The sequence below is a fragment of the Drosophila navojoa genome, chromosome 4, assembly GCF_054131105.1.
Source record: "Drosophila navojoa isolate 15081-1374.11 chromosome 4, UAZ_NAV_1.0, whole genome shotgun sequence".
NCBI classification, from domain to species: domain Eukaryota; kingdom Metazoa; phylum Arthropoda; class Insecta; order Diptera; family Drosophilidae; genus Drosophila; species Drosophila navojoa.
In genome coordinates, this window is record NC_142892.1 from 20,599,104 (window position 1) to 20,618,242 (window position 19,139).

The following is a 19,139-nucleotide window of genomic DNA, read 5'->3' on the forward strand; positions in this document are numbered from 1 at the left end:
TGGGTGAGGACATACATACATACATATTTTACATATGGCATAAATTGAAAGAGATATGAATTCATATAAGAAACTCATTTGATGAACAAATATATGACTATATCCTTATATAAGAACTCATATATGTAATACTCTTAATAGTATTTATTGTTCAAGTATTCTTCAGCATATAGAAATTATTTAAAATCACATTTCCCGCATAGATCACATGAGAATCATCTAAACTTGTATTTACCTAATAAACAAACATTTTTGGCATTCAATTATAATCTTGACTAACTAGATATTCAAATAGATTGCTGAGTGTATAGCTAAAGCTGTTGCCTGTGTATAGAGAAAATATCGTTAGTTTAATCAAGGGAATGCCCCATATATCATTTGCTAAATCGCAGTAAAATCCCAGCTTTCTTCTTCTGGATGACTCATGCAAGCTGAATCATGTAAGAAAAAAAGTTATAATTGATACGTAAGCTGTAAATCCTTCTGCCCAAGGCATGTGCTGGGGGGTAGGAGAAGGTTATTCCAGCTGTGTGTGCCAACTAGCTATTATATAATATATATACATACATATATGTATGTATGTATCTACTTTGTATTGCCAATCAGTTGAAACAGATTGAAGGAACACGTCAGTGACTGAGCGTGACTCAAAGATTGAACGGCGCCATAAATCTATATAGAGAACTCCGAGATGATAATACGAAATATATTCGCAATGAGAAACGCGCTTATCTCACAATTCTCACTGCTGAATGCTGAATGGGGAACGTGCCCCACCAAAGTGCCAAATTGATTCAATCAAAACCCACTAACAACTGCCTGGGGGCAGACATATCTGGTAACACGCAAGGCAACAAGTGCGAAGACAATTTAACTATCTCTATCTATGTATCTATCTCACTCCGTGCCTCTCTCTCTCTCCATCGCATTAAGTGTGCGCACGGAAAAGTAAAAGAAAAAGGCGTGAAAAAAGTTTTTAGGAATGGCCAAACCGTTTGACACTCGCACGAAAACTTTCACAAGGCGAAACGATGAAAACAAAAACAAAACTGAAATCTACAAACGGTTCAACTCGAATTGAAATGGAACGGTATTGAAACAAAGTGTTACGGTTAGAAAATTAGAATTTTTAAAATGAATATACATTAAATGTATTTAATTATAGATCATATAACTTTTATATATGGCTGAAACTAATTGAAGCAATTAATAAGGGCAAAGACTGTATTAAAAGTGTTATACTTTGATTTGTGAATAAAAGTGTTATACTGCCTACGTTATTTTTTAGAAAACATCCACAAGAGAAACACCAAAATAAAATGAAAAACTGTTATACAGTAATTGCCAGAATATTCGTATTGTTATACATTTTAGAGATTTAGAAGAAGAGAAATATATTTTCAATCGATGTATATTATAATCTTTGTTATACAGTGTTGAATAAACAACTGTTATAATTTTGATTGAGCAGCAATGTGTGAAATTTGTTATACAGTATTATGCCATAGCTAACAGTTATATTTCCATTTTGCAATTGCATTAAATAGAATTAAGTTTCATCAGCTCAATTTGTTCCACTTAGAATTGGCACATGGTAAATAGAAAGTGTTATATAGGCAATGGTAAGACTTTTCCTAACTGCTATAGGATGTTACTATTATTTGTGATTGTCAGAGAATGCATTTCAATTCCATTAGAGAAACTTGATCAAGCACATTTATGGCAGCTGTTGAAAGAGAAAACTTCTAGCGGATTGAGAAAAGTTTAGTTATCTTGGTATAAAAAGAATTTAGAGAACAGACCTCATTAAGCTTTGCTATGATTATGGTTATGGTTTCTTAATTATTTAAAAAGTATTTGATTAATATTTGAATAATTTATATATTACAAAATATATTACTGATCATTACTATATATTACTATAAATAAAACTTGAATCTTTTAATCTAAATTTATATATATTTTGTACAATATATATTCTTATTTCTATATTTCTGTCTTTAAACTTGTCTTGGCTAATTTCGTCCAAGGGAACTTTCTACAAATTTCAATTAGAATTCGCAATTCTCAACTGGTTAATTTGTCACATCTCCATTGCCATTCCCATTGCCGTTTCGAGGCACGTTGCAGGTCGCCGCGCGGCAAGGCATTAGAATTAAGCCAAAAGCTACAAGCCATGAAAGTTTCCACAGAAAATTTGTTAACCATGAAGCGGAGACGATACGCATCGAATTGAATTCTTTCATACGAGAGAACGCTAATGATGATGTCTTCGCTCCATGGAGAAAGAGAGAGAGAGAGAACAGTTAGAGAGCGGCATTGCTGCTCTCATTTTTAATGCACAACTCGACAAATTGACACTTGAACACACATACATTCAAAAAAGAAGCAGAAAAATTGAAGCAGGGGGCGTGTCTTGGTTGGGCAGTCGTCTGGTGTTTTGGGGCGTGCGCTTCTAGAATTTTAAAATGAAAGTTCGTGCTTATTCACGGTTGAAAAAGCATGCGGAAATCTACGGCTCAAGAGTCCGGAGCTCTACAAATAAATCGCAGCTTAGACACAATATATACATACATATATGAGAGAGTCTAGAGTAATAATTATATTATTTTAATGTGTTTTTCCTTTCTCTCTCTCTCTCTCTCTCTCTCCTTCTCCGCCTTGCTCCTCTCTCTCTCAGTATTTATTTTCATGTCGCTTGTTTTTCTTTCTGTCTGTTTTCCCCGCTTATCCATAGCAGCTGTCGTTTTCTGCTACGGCATTACGCTGCATTTTCAATTAAGCCAAGATGAAAGTTTTCTTCTACAACTGTTTGCTCCTCTTCTACCTCTTCCACTTCTACTTCTCTCTGCATGGCAGTCACCTAGGGTAGGGTTTACTGCAGCACACCGAAGCGAAGACATCATATGAAAAGGCAAGGTTATGCGTTGTGAATAAGCAATTAGCTCTTGCGGTTCTTTCCACAACAATCATCAACCTCATCATCATCATCATCATCATCATAAGCAGCAACAGCAACATCATTAGCGGCATCATCATGTAGCTGAAAGACTTATGTGCTAGCTAGCTTTGGGGTCACGCGTTTTGGCATCTGTGCAACGGAAAACTCTGCAGCTGTAGCGCATCGAATGCCTTTCAAGAAGCCAACACTTCGCAGCTTAATAACATATAGGTCTATATGTAGTACATATCATATAAACTATAATTTATTTCTATTTCTATCAGAACTCAATAGGGAATAAGTGTATAGCTTAGAATGTTATTGGGAAAGTTATCGATATTTTATTTAGGTAACTAAAGGGATGTTTGTCTAGTAAAGTTGAGTGATAGGCATTTATAATTTAAATAGCCTTAAGTAGTTTTAATCACGTGCTCAATACTCGAAATAACTTGGTATCGATAAACGATAACACACATACCATTACAAAAGTGCGATTTTTATGATAATTCAAAGTGGAATTTTAATTTGAGCTGCTTTAATTATGTATACATACATACATAGCTTGTTATCGATATTAATATACCTTAAGCAATTACAGCTTGATCTATGCATGAGAGGCAATCAAATCATAATTTGGTATACTTAATTTAACATCATGTCAACATCAATCTTAGTTAAAGGATTGTCATCGATCATTAACGATTTTGTACTTAATTAAATGTTACAAAGTGTTATCGATTAGAGTCGCTGCTGTGTTTTGTGGGCATTTCTTTCTCAATTCCCCAACGAGTCTAGTCATGCTAATCTTATTGTCGATAAGCCCAATACCCTCTCGATCACAGCTCCAATTGAGGCACGTCAAGGCTCTAGCAGCACAGTCGCACAGCAAGCAGCGATTGCCTCAATTTTCACACTCTGAAGGCCGAGTGATTAGTGTGCCACGTTCATCCATCCGCATATCGGATATAGGAGAAACAAAGACAGAAGAGGGGCAAAAGAAAAACGTAAAGAAGGCAGCGACGGCAATCGCAATCGGCAATCGATCTGCACACTCGGCATTTTGTTGCTACGTGTCTAGCGGAGCGGGGAGGGGCTAGGCGAGCGGGGGATTGTGGGGAAGCGACACATGTAACGCAACACAAAAACGAAACGAAACGAAATGAAATGAAATGAAACCTGAGCGATCGCAGGGAGCGCAAAGTTCTCACGGCGAATTACACAAAACGCCGCACATCACGTTTACAGCAATCAAGTTGTGTCTGTCCCCCACCCTATCCCCCCTCCCCCTCCCCCTCTGGCCTATCTTGCATTATCTGTCTGGCTGTGGTTCCATTCCGAACCAATCCAAAGCAAAGCAAAGTCAATTCACTTCACTTCACATTTTACTTCATTCACCGCAACGATCCGCACTCTCAGGCTTCGACTATAAATTTGTACAGCGGCCCAAACGTGAGAGAAATGCAAAAATGTCAAATGCAATCAAAATAGGCAAGAAACAAAATAATAATAATAGAAGATCAGACGAGACAAAGCAATAAAAAAAAACTAAAGCTAAATACATAGACCCAAATAAGGGCTAAACAATGAAAAATGTGAGTCGAGCTGCTAATTAAGCAAATTAGTGGAAAAAACAGTATTAACAAAAATAAAATAGAAACAAAAACAACAACAACAAAAATTGAAATAAAACAGCTGCGGTCAGCGTCTGGCTATATTTTCTTAGCTAGTTTTCGCTGCCGCATTGTCAACAGCACAGCACAAAATTTGACCCATAAAATTTCCCACAAAATTATAGTAATTTTCGCTAACTCAATTTGACGAATGGAGGAGATGTTGGAAAAACAAGCGAAACGCGAGAGAATCGAGACTCAGGGATTAGCCGGTCGCGACGCTGTGGGAGTCGATTGCAAAAGTAGCCGAAAATTAGCTAGAGAAACGTTGAAAACAACAGCCATAGAAGAAGAAGAAGAAGAGAGGAAGAGAGAAGAAAAAAACAGCTCAATTTTCACTATTCAGTTACCCAGAGGCTGGCACCCCCAACCTCACTGTGACTTGTAGAAGATGCCGCATAATAATAGAGCTTGCAACAGCTGCCAGCTAGCAACAGCAACAACAACAACTCCTATTACAACAGCCGCAAAACAAAAGAAGCTAAACAACAACAGCAACAGAAAAAGGCTAAACTACAGCTAAAATAAGCCACAGTCCAGTGGAAACTGAACTGGAAACTGGAAACTGCGCTGGCAGAGCGACCCATTGAGATCTGAAGAGTTCATTCGAGCCATTTAGCAGCGGAAAGAGTTTGCTTTTAGATTAGATTCATAGATAAACGAATAACATTTCCTAAGATTTCTTCGAGTATTTACAAAACCAACAGAAAGTGTTTTTGGTTTGCTTTTGCTTTTTATTAATAAAGCAGATTTGCTTTTATTTCCTCTATTTTATTGCATTTACATACGTATACTAAGAAATCTGTAGTCAAAGCAATAAAAATAAATCTTCATTTTTTTTGAATAATCAATTATTATTTATGAGCCATTTGCTCTGTTGCCATTGCGAATGCTTTTAAAGCTGTTCAACTATAAAATCTGAACGTTTCTCTGAGCCAATCAACACTTTCCGAAAGCCCGGCAATTTCCATCCATCGCATAACAGCATTGAACCACTGTGCGTGTGCGACGTTCTCGTTTCATAGTTGTGGGAGTTTGTTTTATTATTATTTTTTTGATGTTCAAAACTAGGCAAAAGTCTCTTATGCTAGACGCTGGCAACCGCAATATTTCGAGTGTTCGTTTTGTTTTTGTTATTTGTTACGAATACGTGCAACAGCTCAAGTGGGCAGATGACGGCGACGGCGACGGAGCCAACACGATTGCAACATGGATTTTTTTTTCATCTTTTTCGATTTTTCTTGTGTTGTGGAGGATGGATTTTGACATTTTTAGCCACAGAAATTCTCTCAGCTATAAACAATAAATGTAATTGAGACTAAGCGAAAGCCACCCTGTAAACAGAATTGCAGCAAATCTACATATCTAAACTAATATGTGTATAATTTATTGGCACCAAATATTTATTTATATATGGTACCAAAAAGCTTTTTATTACCCTCTGTTAGAGAGTTGTTTATAAATCCCTTTTAAATACATTTATTATAGGGTATTAAAAGTGCTGCCCACAAAATTCATTATGAACTGTGCAAAACATATGCATTCAATTGTTACGCTCTCTCTCTCTCTCTCTCGCTTGTTGCAGCGCATGCATGAAGCAATTAACGACACGTGTTACCGTTAGAATTATGAAGAGAGCACGGGATAACTGGACTGACCAACACACACTCATTTTCAGGCACTGCCCGACTAGAGTTAATGTTCCGCACAGCCAAAGAGGACATGAAATGAGCATGAGCAAAAAAAAAAAAAACGAAATGAGAGCGACACTAATACAAATGCCAAAAACAAAAACCAGGCCCCCTTCTCAGCAAAGCAACAGCAATGGCGACAGCTGAATAATAAATTTAGCACAGCTCTTCGATTTTTTCGCCTCTTCTTCTAGTTTGCTGTTATTTTTGTTGTTGCTGTTGCTCTTGTTGTTATTATTGTTTAGCAGTTGTTTTTTTGTTGGGTAACAACGACAGCTGAGCTGAGCTGGGCTGACATTGACACTTTTCGTTGCTTGCTTGTGGCGCAGAAAAATCATTTAAGGTTATTTATAAAAGCATAAAATACAAAAAAGTATATATGTACATGCATACCCATGCACACATACATAAAAGTATGTATGCATGTATGTTTGTACATGACGAAAGTTCGCAGCAAAAATTGTCCATTCGACAGAGAGAAATGCCTACAAGCAAGCAAACGAACGAACGAACGAAACTACAGTGCGAACGAGCTAAAATGAACAGCTACTAAATTATTAATGAATGATTAAAAAGGGGTTGAAATGAATATTTCAAAGCAATTGATACCTTTTTAATCCTAAATGTAGTTTGCCCTAGCGTGCCATAAATTTACTCCATAATAATCGGGCACACTGTATCGAGCTCTTACTATATACTCGCATATCGGAAATCAATAAATTACGTCTTGAGGTTACATATAACAGCTCTGGAAGTCAGCCCACTTCCCGAATCTTGCAGATATCGGTATTTGTATTTGTTTTTTATATTATTTTTGCTTTTGTTATATTTGCCATACCTAACCACAGCCAACTTCATGTTGGGTCTGCATTATCACCTTATGCATTTATTTACATAAAATTATTTGCAATAATGTCTTCATTGTTTGCCGTTTCCCTTTTCTACGTCTTTTTTTTTCGCAGCTTGTCAAGCGAACCACGAAATCAATTCCAATGGCCACTTCCCCCCACCCTTCCAGTAAGACAAGCCGTTCATTCGTTCAATTTCCGCGTCGCGTTCAACGCGCTTAACCTTCAACTCGCATTAAAGTCAATTTGCTTATTTTTTTCCCCTCTTGTTTTTGTTATTTACTCTTGTTGTTTTCTTCTTCTTTTATTTCGAGTGTTAAGTGCGCTTTCACACCCGCCACCGGCCGCCCACCGCCCACAACGCACCCGCCACAACGCAGCAATTAAATCAAAATTTATGAAGTGATTCTAATATCGTGTCGTCGAGTGTACGCTGAAATTTCCATGCTCGCATTTTGAATGAGCTTAATTGTTGACGATTTTCTATGTCTGTGTGTGAGTATTTAAGTCGCGACCAGGCAAAGCACCGTTAAAGGTCAAACGAGCATTTAGCCAAAGACGAAAAAGGAGACAGCAACAGCATGGCAAAGCGAAATGGCAACAGAGCAAATGGAAACTGAAACAAGCAAGTCACACAATCAATGCCCCTGCTCCAAGCGACACACACACATTCTCCCTCTCTCTCTATTCCTCTTTCTCGGTCTTGAATCGTAGTAGAATTATTACTATCAAAAGAAATAAAAACTAGTTTCTCAATATCAACTCAACCTGCGTTGCGTTGCTGTTGCTGTTGTTGTTGTTGCAGTTGCTGTTGCTTGGTGACGTGAGCGAAGCAACGAGCGTTGAATGCACCGCAGGTAATAAGACGTTTTACAATTGCCCAGCGATCAAACGGGGCGGGAAAGTCTCCAATAATTTCCTAATGGGAGAATTATAGTATTTAAACTTGGAATTTCACACGTTTAGTTAGGCTAGAACATCTAAGTTCAACGTTTGATAGGGAAATTTCGCTAATATACAATTTCCCTAATTGGGAAATTTTTATGTATCAATCATATTAAATGTAATTTATACATATGCAAAACATATAAATATGTACATATATATTTATATGCAGATGTGTATATACACATAGAATATATTATCTAACTTCTTATATTCATATTTTCTTGAATTTCTGTAGGCCTATAAAAAATTCCCCCATTGTCATAAAACCCCAAAGCGCATTTCATCACGCTTCTCTTCTTTTTGTTTTTGTCGAATTTCAAGTGTTGAGCATAAAACAGAATCGATTTTTGCCACACTGTGCGACGTTTGGTAGGTGGTGACGCATTTGCACGAAACTTGCCGCTACTTGAAATAACTGTGAAAGGACTGCATTGTGGTAGAGTGCGGCAGGCGGTGCTTTTTTCACTGTCTGCACCGAGGGTTGAGGGTTGCCACCTGACGGCACGAATGTGCAGGGGATGACAGGAAACGCGTCCGGTAAGGAAGTGACACAGAGCAGAGACCACTGCGGCAAAGGAAGTGGTTAAAAAAAAAGAAATATAACCAAACAAGCGACAAAACGCTAACATAGCAACAACAACAACTGGCGCTTGCAGATGCTGTCGCTGCCGACGGCGCTGCTGCTGCTGCTGCGGCTGCTAGTTTGCTGCTTACTGGTTACAGTTACTAGCCAAAGCAAAAGCTCGATGCGCCGTAACCGTTATTATTGTAGTTGTTTGTTTGTTTTTGTTGCTGTGCCAATTCTAAGCGTTGCATTGGCAACAGTCGCGCTTCGCCGGTTTTGCAAAGCTACTGCTGGGGCTGGGGCTGTTGCTGCTGCTGCCGCTGCATTGCGCGTAATCAGTGAAGCAACAAACCGTGGCAGCAACAAACACAACAACTACAACTCCAATAATAAAAGTTGTAATGCGGCTACTGCTGAAGAGGTAGCTAAACAGTTTGATTTTTTTTTATACTTTATTTTTGCCGTATATGTATTGAAAACTCGTATGCAGTTAGCTGTGAATGACACAGTTTACACTTACACAACACATACACGCAAACGCATACACTGACACAGTGGAGTTAACTCCTTCTTGCTTACTTGATATTTTTTAATTTTTTTTCTTTTTAGGATTCACAGTTTATTTGTATTCACTATTTACGGTTATATGTTTTGCATTTTCATTACTTATAAATTGTTTTATTTTTGTTATTAAAATTTGCTAATCTGCTGCACGCCTCCAAACAAAGTCAAAAACGTAAAGTCACGGAGTTTTAGACGGCGACCCGACGACAACGACGACGGAGACATCGAAAACCGTGCGACCAAACGTGCCAAAGGAAATTTCTATACTGAGGCAGGCAGCAAGACTTTGACAGCTGCCTGGCCTGACTGACTGACTGACTGGCAAACACACATGCAACAATACACACACACATTCATGCAAAACACACAGAAGCTGCCGAACGAAAGCAGAGCATACAGCCAAAGATGACGATGGCGAATGATGGTGTATCGTTGTGTTTGCTGTTGTTGTTGCAGTTAGTTTCTTTTAATACTGCTGGCTCGAAAGCGCCGCAGTCGCTGTACGCACACACTGACAGACTTGAACACGCATAGAGTATATATATCCATATATATTATTAACTGGTTTTCTCAGAGCGCAAGTGAGAGCGAGTAGTAAATGTTTCATTGTGTGCTTTGCATACAAATGCGGCAGCCAAGCAAGACCAGAACAGATGTATACATATACTCACAGCACACAACCACTTGTTTGACTCTCTCTCACTCATTCTCTCCCTCTCTCTCTCGTGGTTCCTCTCCTTACAACTAACGCTCTCGCTCGCTGCGTTTCATCAGCTGAGCGGCGAGCACACACATACACAAACGTGTATTGTAATTTTAGCGAGCAGCTGACAGCTAACAGAGTTGCCAGACTGCCACAGCTCAGGTAAATGCAATAGTAGTAGAATTTGCTACTATTTTTGAAAAGAGCAGTAGCTAATTTTAAAGTAGATTTCAATTAAGAGAAATTCTTTTTGATTTTAATATATGTATAAACAATTGCTTCATATTTACCCTTGTGGATAGCTTATCTTGCACATATAACAGATGGTCATATTGGAGAAACTTACCTGCAAGAAAAAAGAGAAAGAAATTAGTATTCAGTAAATTTTATTCGAAAATTTAATATGCAGACACCTTAATTATGTGAATCCCAGGTACTCCAGGACTTCCCAAAGTTTGTGACCCGCATAACCTCTTACGTGAATGCCTTTGTAATGCCATTAGCACCCCCTACTCCTATTTATGTGTAATTATCACACGCTTTGTGTGTGTCATTGATAAGAAAGAGAGACCCAAAGACAAAGAACAAACAAAATAACACAGGAACTGCATTTGGTTCACGACTTCCACGGAATCAAATGCCAAAATCAAAAAAACCAAAAAAGGAAAAAGACGCGCCGTCATTCAACACAAATACAATTACAACAACAACAACAACACGCACATCAGCCCAGCTGCTGTCGGTAGTTAAGAAAGAGAGCGAGATAGAGAGCATGCCTATGCTGGGCAGCAATTCGATGCGTTCTCTTTTTGTTGTCTTGCGCTTCTTGGTTCATTCGTCGTCCTCCTGGTCAGTAAACACCTGTGACCGCCCGCATCGAAACTGCTGTGCACCATGTAGTCGTGTCGACTCGTCTGCAAGTTCATTTGCACTTCAAATATTTATTTTATTTTTTTGGGCTACTCTTTGTACACACGCACAAGCACATACACATGCACACGCATACATACATATTTATATACTGCAACGGCGCTGCTTGGCTGCTTTCTAGCGGTTTCATCAAGCAGCCGTCGACGACGACGGTAACGTTGACCGCGACGCAAGCAATTCGCCATTATTCGAATTGCTTTGCGCTCATTATTTATTGCAGCGACTGTTGCAGCCTCGTTGCAGTCGAGTGCAGACGGCCAGCAATCAAACGGCACACGATCTATCTTACACACACACACACAATATACTCATGTCCCTTTCCCACCCACTTGCCAACATATGTATGTATGTATGTATACGAGAAACTGTTTTAACAGTAAACCAAAACAAAATTGCAGATTTAGATCAGCTGTCGATTAGAAGTGATATTTTTGTTTAGTTTCAAACTTGAGTTTCGTTTGACCTATAAATTGTTTGTTTATACCATTTCCATTTGTCTTGTATATGTATACCAATATGTAAATATCTTTAATAAATAAATACAGCCTAAATAAAATAACATAAGGAGTGAGAGAGAGAGAGAGAGAGAGTAGGCAAAACGCTCACTTCCTGCTGACAATAACAACAACCGCAACAAACATAGGCAGAAGCAAAAATAAACAACAACAATAATTCCGCTCTCTCTCCCTCTCACTCTATCTACATATCTCACGCTCTCTTGCGATCTCTAATTATGTCTATGTATTGGCGTGAGTTGTGTTTTGTTTTTGCGGCTTGTTTATGTGATGCTTTTTGCTACTAATCTCTGATGTGTTTTTCTTAGCTTGCGGTGTGGCAGCGACGGGAGTTCCGTTTAGTCGGTCACGCCACCACACAAGCGACAACAACAGCAACGGCAACTGCTGTGGGTCATGCGCACTACAAATGACGTCAGATGTAGCCATCAAATTTGAAAGTGCGCAAAAAAAACACAAATAATGAAAACGAAATGAATAAAAGAGCAAACTATGACTTTTATGAGGCGCCTCAAGCATAAACACACACAGGCACACACATGTACATATGTACATGTACATACATATGTACATATGCATATGGACAAACGCAGACACAAACACACACACACAATTTTTGTGGACAGGCGCTGGGTGATTTATGTCTGTGTCCAAAAGGGGGCGCGATAATACGAGCAGTGCTAAACTGCGTCGTAGGTGTGAACCAGCATTGACCTATCCTTCGCCCTCTCCCCATCTCCTCCTCCAACACCCTTGCTAGACAGTTAGCTAGATATAAGCTTATGTGCGCTGCGGGGTTTCTTTTCGACTGCGTGCGTCTGCCAATGGAAACCCTATAAAGCAAACGTTGCTTGGGGCGAATTCGGGTATGGGAATTGCGTTAAATGCGCAGCAAAAACGCAGGACACACAAATTCAGCAATTCCCGAGAAGCAAGCAAGCAATAAAATAAACAAGAAAAAAACAGAAACAACTACAAACACAGCCAGACTAATGGGACAGCAGCCGAAATCATAATCAGCTGTTTCTGCGAACGACTCGAGCAAAGCGAAGGGTGCGCAATAACAATAGCCATCTCACTCCAACGCACAGCCATTCAGCTATGCAGTTTCTTGTTTATTTATGCTATCCAATTGACTTGAACGATGCTAGAACGAAATGAATAAAAATAATGGAAACGAAATGAGATAATGCTCGTACTAGAGATACCCTTGAAATTGTGAGTGAAATACGAGTTTATTGATTTGTCTTAATATTAAATATAAACCTGCAGTGCTTAGAAATGTAGGAGAAACTGGGAAGATCGCAAATAATCCAATTGGAAAAAAATAAGAAATTCAATTGTATGGAAACAGTTTGAGTTTAATGTATTGGCAGCTCTACAATAATATCATCTAACCAAATACATATGAGAACCGTTGAGATCAAACAGTTGATAAAAAATTGAGTTACTTATTGAATCAGTAATTTATTGGTGCTCTAATAACAGATGTTCCTAAACTTGGATAGTTTATGACGATCTTGATTTGTTTGAATACTAAATCAGAAACGGATGCAAATAAAATTGAGTAGAGAAAACAGAAAGACTGGAATTGTATTATTGGAAAAATGCGCAATATTCCAATAATATTTAGATACAATTAAAAACAGTTTAGCTTTGATCTATTGGGATCTCTCTGGGTACTGTTTACTGTAGTATATATGGTATTGTATTGAATAAAATGTTCTGTTTGGCTAAGTTTGTGAAATATGCATTATTGTTCTGCTTTAATACTACATAAAAAATGTAAATAAAATAAATATACGAAGAAGTAGAAAGTGAGGTAGAATAGAATTGCCCACTTGGAAACGTACATAATTTAAATAAGCTTTAGATACAATCTAAAACAGTTTTGCTTTGATCTCTATAAGCAAATTAAATATGTGAGAACCGCCGAGACAAATAGAGAATGGAAGAATTTATGGAAGCGTAGAATTTCCCAATTGGAAAAAATAGAAGTAGTTAGAGAAAATCCAGCTCAACTTAACAGTGATTTAGTTGAATCTCAATAATCAAATATATGTAAATTAAATATGTGAAACCCGTAAAATTTCAAATAGGAAATGGATTTACAAATAAGTTATAATTTAATTTAAAAAGTGTATTCCATTTAAAACTACATACGTCAATAATAATACCAAATTGCATAGAATACTCTTCTATTCATTTCTTGTTAGCTTCCAGCGAGCCCAAACTTTTTCTCGTATGACTTATATGTTGCTCTAAAATCAGTCTATGTAACACATACATATGTCCATTACACCTATTTAACGGCTTTAGAAACAGTTGGTCATGAAGCGCGTTATTATGCAAGTGTTAAGTAAATTAACTAAATGGCTTTAAAAGAAAATGAAAAACAGAAATATTTGCTAAATGGCCAATTAACTTTCACAAATTGAGAAGCTTTACAAGCAGCTGCTCTGCTACACCCCCCCACCCCTCTCCCGCAGTCCTGTCGCCTTACCGACAAAAACAGGTGACCGTCTCCTCCACATCGAGTGGCAGCGACAGCTGAGCATTGCCTGAATTGCTCCCAGCTCCACTCGCAGCTCCACTTGATTGGCCCTTGCTGCTGCTGCTGCTGCTGTGGTTGTTGTTGCTGCTGCTATTATTATGATTGCTGTTGCTGTTGCTGCTGCCGCTGTTGTTGTTGTTGCTGCTGTTGCTGTTGCTGTTGTTGCTCTGCTGTCGCAGGAATGTGGCTGCGAATGTGGAGGACAGCGAGGAATGCATGGCGCTGCTCGAGGCGCGCGGCGTGCCAGCTGCGGGCGTCGTCGCTGCCATCGAGGAGCCGCCATCCTCGGCCAGCGGCACCGAGGAGTAGCGCACGAGTATCGCACGGCTCACCCGATTGCCGCCCGTCAGATTCGAGATGGCCCAGTTCATGGCGCAACGCAACGCAACGGAACGAAATGGAATGGAATGGAACGGATCCAGCCAACAGCCGCGTCCGATGGCCCAAATGCAACTGAGCTGCGGCACTGGGTCTACGGCGGGGCCAGCGCTAAGAAGAATCGACTAAGCCGCACGTCTTTGCCTCCCGACCCGCCAGCCAACCCACGAACCGTTAGGAATTGATTTAGCCAACTGATTTGTCAGCCCTGTCAATCAATTCCGGACGTGAAGAGTTGTTATTTCGCAACTTGCAACTGCATATGTCTATCTCTGGCTCTGTCTCACTTTCGCTAACCTTAGGTCCACCCCTATCTCTCTCCCTCTCTCTTTCTTTCCCTCCGTTTCTCTATTCCATTATGTGCTTTTGCTTGGCTGTCGTCTAATTCAATTAGAGTTGTGCTAAGTGTGCCTCAAGGTCACCAAGTACCACCCTCCGCTATTCCCATCCCTTCCACACAGTCGAGGGTTGTTCCCATATACATACATATTATACGTATTAGCTACAGATGCCTAGTCATATATTATATATATACGTATGTATGTACATATGTATATATGTTTTATGCATGTGCATCTGGCATATATAATCTCGGCTAATTGAATTCCCACACACACACACATTTACATAAGATATTTCTAACTAACAGTTACCCTACCCTCCTTAAACAATCATATGATTGCACATAACGGAATTCACTCCAGAAAAGTCCTGAATGTTTCAGATGGATTGTGAGCAACCGAGAGATCCTTCTCTATTAAATTGAAATAATATTTGTATCTAGTATAAGAATTACTATCTACACTTTCTGAACTTAAATAATTTAATTTAAATTTAAAATTAAAATTTAATAAAATATTGTTTTATTTATTCGACGCAATTTTCTCTACAATTGTATATCTACAGATTTATTTATGTTTAAATGTTCGAGATATTAAATATTTGTTTTCTTTTAATTTATTGATTGTTTACCAAAGTATTTAAATATAGAAATTGGTATAAGTAAAACAAGAAAAATGAAATATTTTCATATAAAAGTATGAATGCATACAGTAGCCACTAGGAATGCAAGAACTGGGATATATGTATGTATGTATATTCAACAGATTGAACTCGAACTGCATTTGGATTTTTTTTGTTATATTATTTTGTTGAAATTAAAAAAAAGAAGATATAAATTTGTACATGTATCATATCATAAAAAGTATTTGATAGTTTAATTTTAATTTCACCAAGTTTTATTAACTATATAAAAGATATATGAAATTGGAATAACAAAATGTAAAAAAAGTTGTTAATTATTGATAATTTTAAAATATTTATGATATTGTAAAAAATTAATTTCAATACCATAAAAATCATTTCAAATAAATTGTACTTTCATGATTTAATATAAATTTTTTTTTTTACATTGATAATTAAATATTCTCTAATTATTTTTATATTTTTATGAATCTTCAAATTGATTAATTTCAATTAACAGCAAATAATTCACTTGTAAATAAGTATAAATTATAGATTTGCTTCACAATTCCAGTGACTACTGTATTTGCAGAGCATCGAATAGTCTATACATTCATATACACATACATGTGTATATAATTCTCCTCTTCAAATGCTCTCTCGCTTGTATTTATTTACATATGTATGTATGTGCATGTGTGAGTAAGAGAGTGCCTTTGTGTGCGTTTATTTAGATGATCTATGAAACTGTTTGTTATTGTTGTTGCTATGTATGTACATATGTGATTTGTTTGTTTTTACGTTTTTGATTACAGATTGTGAGTAAATTGGCAAGTTCATTAAACCGGCTTCGCTTATCGCTCGGCAACAACAAAAATGCGTACAAACTTAAACAAAATAGTAAAAGAAGAAGAAGAACAACAACAACAACAGCAGCAGCAGCAGTACGCCATGGGCGCAGTAACAATGGAAGCGAGTAGTTGAAGAGGAAGGCGAAGGGGGTCAAAAAGTGAGCGAACGAACGAGGATAAAGACAAATAAACGATATCGAAAATGCAGTTTGGCCTTGATGAATGGACACGAGGAAGCAAAGTGCATAAATAAATATCTGTGTGCGTGAGTGAGCATGCCTGCCTGCATCTGTGTGTGTGTTCGTGTGCATGTGTAACTGCGTTTACTTGTGTTTGTGTTTATGCTTGTGTGTATTGGTTTGCGTGCGAGTAGATAAAAATCAAAACACTTGCGACTTGACTTGCGTTACATTTGAGAAATCGATAAAAACACAACAATAACAATAAAACAAAAATGGATTTTATTGATTTTGCAGGGCAGAGCGATAACAACAACAGTACGAAGTAGAAAAACAAAAACAATAACAGCAAATGAAACTCCTGCGATGGCGGCTAGGCCAGACGTAACAACAACAAAGCTTTTGCTTTTGTCGGCGAAAAAGAGATGCGAAACGAGGCCAATTGGCGAAATGCCAAACAGCGACGAAGCAAAACGCAGAGGACACAAAAGACACCACCAAGACGAGGCGACAAAGCGACGAGACGACGTTACGTCGCGATGTCGATGTCGACTACGCCGTCGGTTCGTCGCTGTTATCGTCTTTAGGGCAGGCTGCATACTATTTATAACAAATAAAAAATCACATCCCATTGCGTTTGCATCTGAATGTTTGCGCATTGGGTATTTATGCTGCTGCAGCTGATTACGTTACGCACTTACCCCATCAACCAGTCGACCGTGTCGCGCAAATACTCCGGAATACGCTCCAGTTTGACGGCTGCTCGATGCTGACTGCTGATGATGCCTTTCGCCAAATATATATTTTTGTAGTTCTTTTTCTACTTCAGCTAACACCAACAGCACCGCCAACAACAACACATCAACGACACAGGCACACGAATTTATCACCTAGCAAACCAATTGACACTTTTTTGCTTCTGATAATCAATAATATAGAAAAATTTCGTTTTTAAAACTTTGCACATCAAATTTTCACGCTTCTTCTTCACTTGTTTTGTGTGAGCCCGATACGTTTCGAACGATACCAAAGCTAATCGATAAGCCAAGCTAATCGATGGTGGGCAAAAATATCGATTGAATTCCACAAACAAATTTTTCAAAATTCAAAATGCCTAAATACTGGATAATATTAGAGTAAACCTTTTGTAAGTAAGTGATTTTCTTAAAGTTGCTGCATTAAATCATATTTCTTTTGAATAATTAAACTGGTTTTCTTTACTCAGGTGAGCAGCTGCAACACAACTGTTGAGTACTTGTGGGAGCCCTGGTTTTGGAAAATCAGCTGTAGACCACTGAATTTTGTTATTTGGCCAGCTGCAAAAACAGCTGATTTTTATTTTGGTTTTTACTAAAAACCGATTATTTGAATGAAAGCTGTAAAGCTGCAAACAAAACGAGCCAAAAATACTTGACGTTTTAGAAACGAAGAACAAGCTCCAACGAATCGTTAATTTGTACATATTCAAATGAAAATGCCGCTTCGAATTGAATTAAGCAGTCCAATTTCCATTCCAATTAGCATCAATCAGTTCTTTACTGTTTTAAAAGTCAGAGCTATATCAGAACTATAGCTCAGAGAGTATTCTCTCGCTTCCTTAAGATATATATTACTTGAATACTTTAGCAATTTTGATTTGTTAAAAAGAAGCGAAACAAATTATTTTAGATGCGTTCGACAAAAATAATGGCAATTATGATAGTTCATAAATCGATATTTCGATCTAAACAGGCAGTTTCGCTGTCCAGCAATCGATGTTTGCCGATAGTCGATTTCGATTTCACTGCCACAACGTGCACAACATTGCGATAAGATGCTGTTTCAAGCAGTCATCACATTTTAAGTCACAGCTGATTTCGTCAGATACATCGATTACATAAAATGGTACAAAATTTAGAATAGATATTTGTGTGAAATTAAAATAAAACGCCTGAACTACATGTACAAATTTTTTGAACCTCGTTTCATATTTTAACGCAATGCCCATGCACCAAATGAAACCTGACCCGCGCGCTATCCAACAATACAAGACGAGCTCCATCATCCTAGCAGGCCTTGGCGTGGCCGCAGTGGGCTTTGCTGGCAAGCACCTGCTGCGCCGCATGCCGCAGATGACAAGCAAATTCAACGAGGCGCTCAAGAACCTGCCCAAATTCGATGCGGAGAGCATGGCCAATGCCAAATACTACAAAGGCGGCTTCGATCCCAAAATGAATAAACGCGAAGCGGCCCTCATACTGGGCGTCAGTCCCAGTGCCTCCAAGCTAAAGGTGAGTAGCGGAACACATACATATATTGCTCAGCCACTAATCTTCACTAACTTGTGAACTCGTGGCCGCAGGTTAAGGATGCACATAAAAGGATAATGTTGCTCAATCATCCAGATCGGGGCGGCTCTCCCTATTTGGCGGCAAAAATAAACGAGGCAAAAGATTTTCTAGACAACGCCAAGTAAATTAATCAGAATATTGTAAATAAAAATGTAAATAGCTTTAAGAAATCTATATTAGTTTTTATTTGTTTATGTAAAGTGTGTAAAGCGTTGCTGCTGAGTTAAAGCGTTTGTGAATTTAGAAATCATGTTGATTAACTTCTAGACAGTTAAGTTTAAGAAGATATATCCATAGAATATAGGCATTGATATTGCAGTTTCTCTTAAAAGTTAAGATTTGCTCTGACAACTAAATATTGCTAAAGGCAATTCAGCAGCTAACAAATTCCGCCTAAATTTCATTCATAGTTCAGAGATTCCTTACTATATTTTGTTCTATAGAAACTCTTCAGTATGCACAATTCCCCATTAACCAAGTTCTTAATGTCTAAACTCATTACGCTTAAA

At 38.1% G+C, this 19,139-nt stretch overlaps 2 protein-coding genes and 1 long non-coding RNA gene across 4 annotated transcripts; 2 read left to right on the forward strand and 1 right to left on the reverse strand.

The window, feature by feature from the left end:
• Positions 1–9,280: 9,280 nt before the first annotated feature.
• On the reverse strand, positions 9,281–14,496 carry LOC149091494 (MOB kinase activator-like 2). Its single transcript, XM_089259856.1, has 2 exons — positions 13,879–14,496; positions 9,281–10,276 (listed from the first exon to the last, which is right to left on the reverse strand). Exons 1-2 carry the CDS (start codon positions 14,298–14,300, stop codon positions 10,273–10,275), a joined length of 426 nt encoding a protein of 141 aa, XP_089115982.1. The 5' UTR covers positions 14,301–14,496; the 3' UTR covers positions 9,281–10,272.
• Positions 14,497–16,062: 1,566 nt separating this feature from the next.
• On the forward strand, positions 16,063–17,271 carry LOC149091495 (uncharacterized). Its single transcript, XR_016196736.1, has 2 exons — positions 16,063–16,382; positions 16,598–17,271. It is a non-coding gene; the product is annotated as an uncharacterized LOC149091495 (long non-coding RNA).
• Positions 17,272–18,029: 758 nt separating this feature from the next.
• On the forward strand, positions 18,030–18,800 carry LOC108650982 (mitochondrial import inner membrane translocase subunit TIM14). Of its 2 annotated transcripts, XM_018100359.3 has the most exons (3): positions 18,030–18,184; positions 18,331–18,570; positions 18,642–18,800. In XM_018100359.3, the coding sequence occupies exons 1-3, from the start codon at positions 18,182–18,184 to the stop codon at positions 18,753–18,755; spliced, it is 357 nt and encodes a 118-aa protein (XP_017955848.1). In that variant the 5' UTR covers positions 18,030–18,181; the 3' UTR covers positions 18,756–18,800. The 2 variants fall into 2 exon arrangements, with proteins under 2 accessions (XP_017955848.1, XP_017955847.1); XM_018100358.3 differs by lacking the exon at positions 18,030–18,184 and having other exon boundaries at positions 18,191–18,570.
• The last annotated feature ends 339 nt before the right edge of the window (positions 18,801–19,139 follow it).

What these genes read in the sequence shown, in the direction of transcription:
- LOC108650982 (XM_018100358.3), top strand. Translation starts at nt 18,280, where the DNA reads ATGCCCATGCACCAAATGAAACCTGACCCGCGCGCTATCCAACAATAC. An exon ending in CCAGTGCCTCCAAGCTAAAG is followed by an intron (nt 18,571 to 18,641) that starts GTGAGTAGCGGA and finishes TCGTGGCCGCAG; the next exon opens with GTTAAGGATGCACATAAAAG.
- LOC149091494 (XM_089259856.1), bottom strand. Translation starts at nt 14,300, where the DNA reads ATGAACTGGGCCATCTCGAATCTGACGGGCGGCAATCGGGTGAGCCGT.